At 53.2% G+C, this 6,389-nt stretch overlaps 1 protein-coding gene across 2 annotated transcripts; it reads left to right on the plus strand.

Annotated features, from left to right (window-relative positions):
- The first annotated feature begins 234 nt into the window (after positions 1–234).
- On the plus strand, positions 235–6,177 carry LOC101661290 (sterol 26-hydroxylase, mitochondrial). Of its 2 annotated transcripts, none has more exons than XM_045297443.1 (8): positions 235–559; positions 2,994–3,193; positions 3,345–3,542; positions 3,696–3,769; positions 4,472–4,638; positions 5,265–5,346; positions 5,427–5,639; positions 5,786–6,177. In XM_045297443.1, the coding sequence occupies exons 1-8, from the start codon at positions 369–371 to the stop codon at positions 6,023–6,025; spliced, it is 1,365 nt and encodes a 454-aa protein (XP_045153378.1). In that variant the 5' UTR covers positions 235–368; the 3' UTR covers positions 6,026–6,177. The 2 variants fall into 2 exon arrangements, with proteins under 2 accessions (XP_045153378.1, XP_012859809.1); XM_013004355.2 differs by having other exon boundaries at positions 245–559; positions 3,696–3,868.
- The last annotated feature ends 212 nt before the right edge of the window (positions 6,178–6,389 follow it).

Consider the following 6,389-nt stretch of genomic DNA (forward strand, 5'->3'; position numbering starts at 1 on the left):
CAAAAGCAGATCTTTGTTCAACTCCACCGAGTCAACTACGAGGAAGAGTGGCACAGGAAGGAAGAGAGCAGCCCTCAGTTTCTCTAAGACCCTGGGCCCCAAATGCCTAGACTCCAACTTATCTCAGCTCACCACGGTTTTCTAAAATCTCACTTTCCAAAGTCCTCAGTTCCCCTACTCCCATCAAATGCTCATTGTTGTCTGTCTTCTAGCTCCTTGTGCGTTGGGGAAGGTAAGCACCATCCTGGCGCTCGCCCAGTGTGTTGCTGCCCAGCCCATCTGCCATCAGACACTCCCCACTGGTTGCCTCTTTCCAAAGTGTCTGCCTGATTGAGTCCCAGTCACTCCATTTTGATTGAACCCCACAGATGCAGAGCAAGGCCAAGTATGGACCTATGTGGATAAACTATCTAGGGCCTCAGCTCCATGTGAACTTGGCCAGTGCCCCACTTGTGGAGCAAGTGATGCGGCAAGAAGGCAAATACCCAATACGGAATGACATGGCCCTGTGGAAGGAGCACCGGGACCAGAAGGGCCTGTCCTATGGACCCTTCACTTCGTGAGTTGGGGCCCAGAGGGCCAAGGAGTATGGGTAGTGGGCAGCCAGTTGGGTAATGGGCAGGGCATCTTCGGGTTCCGATGCTCCATCTAGAAACCAGTGGTGGGATTGGGCTGAAGCCCAGAGTCTAAATGGTGTGACCTTGGACAAATGAACATTTCCCCCTTTTATGTTTTCATGTTTCTCATCTCGAAAATGGGAAGTTCGGATTAAAGTATTTCCGAGGCATAGATACGCCTCTTTCCACATAATCCAGCACCAATATCTTACGTTATGCTTGGAAATAGATCAACTTAAATCATAATGAAGCACAGATGTTTATAGTTGGGGAAAAAAACACCAACATGTCGTATTAGTTGGGAAAGCTCAATTTAATTTTTTTTAAATGTGCTGAATTTAAAAATTGTTGTTGGATAGAGATTTCAGACTCCCTCCGCAGAGATTATGATGCAGATTTCAGCCTTGACGTCTGCCTAGAAAATTTTCATGATGTAACTGATAATCACCTGTGTGTTCATGGCATGCCAGACATCAGGCTAAGCTCTTGACGTTTATTCCTTCATTCATGCTCACACCAAACCCACGGAATAATATCCTTATCTGCATTTCACCGATGAAATGCATTTCACTCATCCCTCAGTTCATTCTGTGCTGGTGATTTGCTGGGTGTTGCTGGGATGCAGGAAGCTGTGCCACTGGTATTTCAACATTGGAAGACAGCTACTTGGATGACTAACTGGGGGAGATCTGTTTTGCTTTGTTTTTTTCTTTTTAAATTCATTTTGTTGGGGGCTCTTACAGCTTTGATCACAATCCATCCCTCCATTGTGTCAAGCACATTTGTACATATGTTGCCATCATCCTTTACAAAACATTTACTTTCTGCTTGAGCCCTTGGTATCAGCTCCTCATTTTTTCCCCTCCCTCCCTTACCCTCCCTCCCCCAGAACCCTTGAGGGAGATCCATTTTTGTGCCCATTCCCCACCCCCACCCCCAAAAGGTGATCCAACAGAATGCAGAAAGTATTGAACAATATATATCATTAATATCATACACAAGTAGCATTTTGCTGAAGATCCTTTTAAAATGGTTGCAGGAGTCCATTGACAAGAAATTGCCAGATTCAGAAGGGGACATGAGATGAGGGATACCATTGCTGATGTCCGATGGAGCTTAACTGAAAAAGAAGATACTGGAAAGATGCTTGCTTGTATTTTGTTGACATGCAGAGGCATTTGACTGTGTAGGTCTTGGCCAATGGTGGATAGCATTGAGAAAACTCAATTGCGCTCATGAAGAACCTATACCTGAAACAAGAAACAGTCTTTTCAACAGAACAAAGGAATACTGCATGGCTTAACATTACAAGAAGTGTGTGTGTGTGTGTGTGTGTGTGTGTGATGTACTTTTTCCGCATCCTTATTCAATCTCTACCCTGAGCAACTCATCTGAGAAACTGGATTCCCTGAAGAAGACCAGGGCCTCCAGATTGGAGGAAGACCGTGTAACAACCGGCAATCTGCACAAGACACAATCTTGCTTGCTGAATGCAAAGAGGCCCTGAAGGACTTGTTGATGAAGTTCAAAGACTACAGCCTTCCATATGGATGGCTCTTCAACAGGAAGGAAACAAAAGGCTTCACACTGGGCAACAAACAACCCCCTGAGGGAGGGAGCCCCTGAAGGTTAAGCTATAATGCGGGAAGCATGCTCCCACTTGTGGGAGAGTGTCTGCCTAGCCAGGTGGTCTACTAGACGACTAGAACACGAGGGTCGGGGGGCCTAGCCTGGTGGGTCTTCCTCTACCCTCACCCGCTGAGCCAAGGTGAGTCTGAAGACCCAGAACTTGAGCACCTCAAGATCCCTTATCTGTTCTTCCCCTATTCTTCATCCTCCCCTGGTGTTGTTAGGGGCCACCGAGTCGGTTCCGACCCATAGTGACCCTAGGCACAACAGGACGAAGCACTGCTTGGTTCTGGGCCCTCCTCCCAGTTGTCCTGAGACTACCTAGAGGGACTGAGTCCACTGCTGCTCCCTCTCAGTGCACATATGGAAGATTCCAGAGTCGTATCATTATTCTAAAATCATCATCAACACCCCATAAGTATTCCCCAGGTGCCAGGCACTGATCTGAGCATGATAATCTTCTGAGCAACCCTGCAAGACAGCCTGCTGTTTATCCCCATGTCACAGGGACAAAAACCGAGTCCCAGGGGAATTTCAGTCATTTGTCCAAGGTCACCCAGCTACGAATCTCCAGGCCTCCAGACCTGCTTAGTGGGATTCTCTCTCTGCTTAGTGGGATTCTGGAGGTTGCTGATTCCATCATTCTAAATGCTCTTTTCCTAACCTCTATAGGGATCTCAAGGCGGGGAGATACCATTTAAGCCAAATGCCATCTGATACTTGTGTGGCTCCTCCTCTTCCCCACAGGCATGGGCACCAGTGGTACCAGCTGCGCCAGGCTCTGAACCAGAGGATGCTGAAGCCCGCCGATGCTGCCCTCTATACGGATGCTCTGAACCAGGTGATAGACGATCTTCTGGTCCAGATGGAACAGAAGCTGGCAGAGAGCGAATCGGGGGACCACATTCCTGATGTAGCCCATGTCTTCTACCACTTTGCTTTGGAAGGTGCCTGTGTGGGGAAGTGGGGCTGGGGGTGGGAATGGGGGCAGGGGCAGGTGGTTGGCCCTTCTTCTCAAGGCCCCCTGGATGGTGTGCGCCCTGGCACTTCCCCCTGTGGTGACCTCTGCGTCCCACCCTGGCCCCTGCCACCGCCCAGCTATTTGTTACATCCTATTTGAAAAACGCGTCGGCTGCCTGGAGCCAACCATCCCCGAGGACACCACAGCCTTCGTCAACTCCGTGGGACTCATGTTCCAGAACTCTCTCTATGCCACCTTCCTCCCTAAGTGGACACGCTCCCTGCTGCCCTTCTGGGATCGATACATTGATGGCTGGAACACCATCTTCTCCTTTGGTGAGGAACCTGAGTAGTGCCCGACAAAGAAGCTGAGGGTGGGCCCCAGCAGCCCCCGCCCCCACCTCCCTCCCACCCCCAAACAGGACTTTCCCCCTCATACAATGTACCAGCTGCCAGAAAGGAGGCCATGATGATTGATTGTCCCTGCAGGGAAGAAGCTGATTGATCAGAAACTCAAGGAGGTGGAGGCTCAACTGCAGGCAGGGAAGCCAGATGAGATCCAGGTATCTGGCTACCTGCACTTCCTGCTGACCAGCGGACAGCTCAGTCCTCGAGAGGCCCTGGGCAGCCTGCCCGAGCTGCTCATGGCCGGAGTGGACACGGTGCGTGAGGGTGGCCAGCGAGAAGACCAGGGGTTCCTGCGCCCATCCTGAACTAACCTTCCATTATCCCCCGCCTGACCCGGACCTTCATCCCTGCAGGGACCTGCGTCTCTTTTTGTCACCTGGACAGAGAGCCAGAAGAGAAGCAGAGGGGTCCCTTCCACCCCCTTCTAGGTGGTCCTCAGGGGCAGCCCGTCACCTCCCACAGCCTCCTCGCTCTCTCTGACAGCCAGGAAGTTGCATCTCCCACCTAATCCACCTCTCTCTCTCGCTGTAACTTAGGACCACTCCTCCTCATTCGATTCCGGGTAAAGTGGAGCCTGGCCTTGAGCATCTTCTTTCCCTGACCTGTTTTGTCCTTGGGTCGCTTCGGGTTTCTCTTCATTCCAGTCTCCATCCTCAGGTCCCCATTCTCCTGTGGAGTCACTCATGTGTAGCGGGAAGGTCCCTGTGGACGCCCCCCCACCCTCCATCTGTTTCTGCCATACTTGGGGCATATTTGTTCGCCTGCATTTTGTATGCACCCACTCACAACCCTTCCACAACCCACCTGGCCTCTGACCTAGACACGCCCTCTCACTCTCACTCTCACTCTGTCTCCAGACATCCAACACACTGACGTGGGCCCTCTACCACCTGTCCAAGCACCCAGAAATCCAAGAGGCTTTATACAAGGAGGTGGTGGACGTGGTGCCAGCCGGGCAGGTGCCCCGATACAAAGACTTGGCCTGCTTGCCCTTGCTCAAAGCTGTGATTAAGGAGACCCTGCGGTAAGATGCGGTTCCAAGGGCACAGGGTCTGGATGGGGGAGAAGGCAGAGCGGAGCAGGGGTAGATTGAACAGTAAGCATGGCTTTCGCTGGCTTACGTTAGGCAATGAACACCTGGTCTGATGTTTGCTTGCTAATCTGTGGTGAGTGGTCTCCCTGGGTTTCACATCTGTGCTGTCGGGGTGGGGCAGGGGAAATTGTGCACTCGAGACTAGGGGGAGATACAATTGGACCCATGTGTACCTGACTTGGGAAGAGCCCCGGTGGCATAATGGCCACGCATTGAGCTGCTAACTGCAAGGCCAGGTCAAAAGTTCGAAACTACCAGCCGCTCCAACGGAGAAAGACTGGGCTTTCTACTCCCATAAGGAGTTACACTCTCAGAAACTCACAGGGGCAGTTCAACCCTGTCCTGTAGGATCACTGAGTCAGCATCAGCTCGATGGCAGTGAGTTGTTTGGGGTTTGGCATCTGATGTCTTGCGTAGTCTCAGGTGAGGAGTAATGGCTGTATGGGCGAAGTTGGGGACGGAAGTGAGATGGGGAGGGGCCTGAGGGTCAGAGAGGTGGCAGGGACTTGCCTCTCCTTGGCTCCAGAGCCAGGCTGTGCCCTCTCTTTCCCCTGCAGCCTTTATCCTGTGGTTCACACCAACTCCAGGGTCATCGAGGACAAGGAAGTAGAAGTTGGTGGCTTCCTCTTCCCAAAGAACGTGAGTGAGACTAGAGAGCTGGGGCCCCCGGGGGCACCTCACACCCCTGCCTGGATGAGTTGCCCACTCTTCCTCTGCAGACCCAGTTTGTGCTCTGTCACTACGTGGTGTCCCGGGACCCCAGCGTCTTCCCCGAGCCTGATAGCTTCCAGCCCCACCGCTGGCTGAGGAAGAGCCAGGCAGATGTCCCGGGGGTCCAGCACCCGTTTGGTTCTGTGCCCTTCGGGTATGGGGTTCGGGCTTGCTTGGGCCGCAGGATTGCTGAACTGGAGATGCACCTGCTGCTGACTAGAGTGAGTGGGGCGGGGGTGCCTGGAGGGGTGGGAAGGAAAGGAGGGTGGAGCCCAGGGCAGGCACGAGGGGGAGCATGGGGGTGGGGTGGGGTTGGCAGATAGAGGAGATCACAGACTAACTGGCCCTTGTGCTTCCTACTTCCCAGCTGATCCAGAAGTATGAGGTAGTGCTGGCTCCTGAGACCGGGGAGTTGAAGACTGTCGCCCGCATTGTCCTGGTTCCCCACAGGAAGGTGGGCCTGCGCTTCCTGGAGCGGCAGTGCAGAGCTGGGGCCCTGACTTCCTGGGGCTGCTTCAGGGGCTCTGTACCGGCTCAGCTAGGGCAAGGGGAGGGTGTGCCAGGTCTGAGGTTGAAGGACCTCAGTGCACCCCGAACAGCACCCTAAACCTTTGTCTCTGTTGTCTGCCTTCAACACTACTCAGTCACCTCCCACAGGTGAGAGGCAGATAGCAGGTGTCCCGGGACCCCAGCATCTTCCCCGAGCCTGATAGCTGATAGATCCTTGGGGACATCTGCAATAAACTTGCACTGACCAGGGAGGTCGTTTGTCATTCTTTTTGGCTGCGCAGCATGTGAAGCCCTGTCTGTGTTGGGGGAACTCCCCCTCGACATGTTGGGGGCAGCAGAGACATCTCCCTCTATGCAAATGGAGACTGACACGTACTTTCCCAGACCTCCGGGCGCTGGATGAGGCCAGAGCAGGGGCTGCGGGGCGGGGGGTGCTCCCAGGAACTGAGTCAGTCACGAGA

Source organism: Echinops telfairi, unplaced genomic scaffold, assembly GCF_000313985.2.
Source record: "Echinops telfairi isolate 266 unplaced genomic scaffold, ASM31398v2 ScPeMD7_3;HRSCAF=10, whole genome shotgun sequence".
NCBI lineage: Eukaryota > Metazoa > Chordata > Mammalia > Afrosoricida > Tenrecidae > Echinops > Echinops telfairi.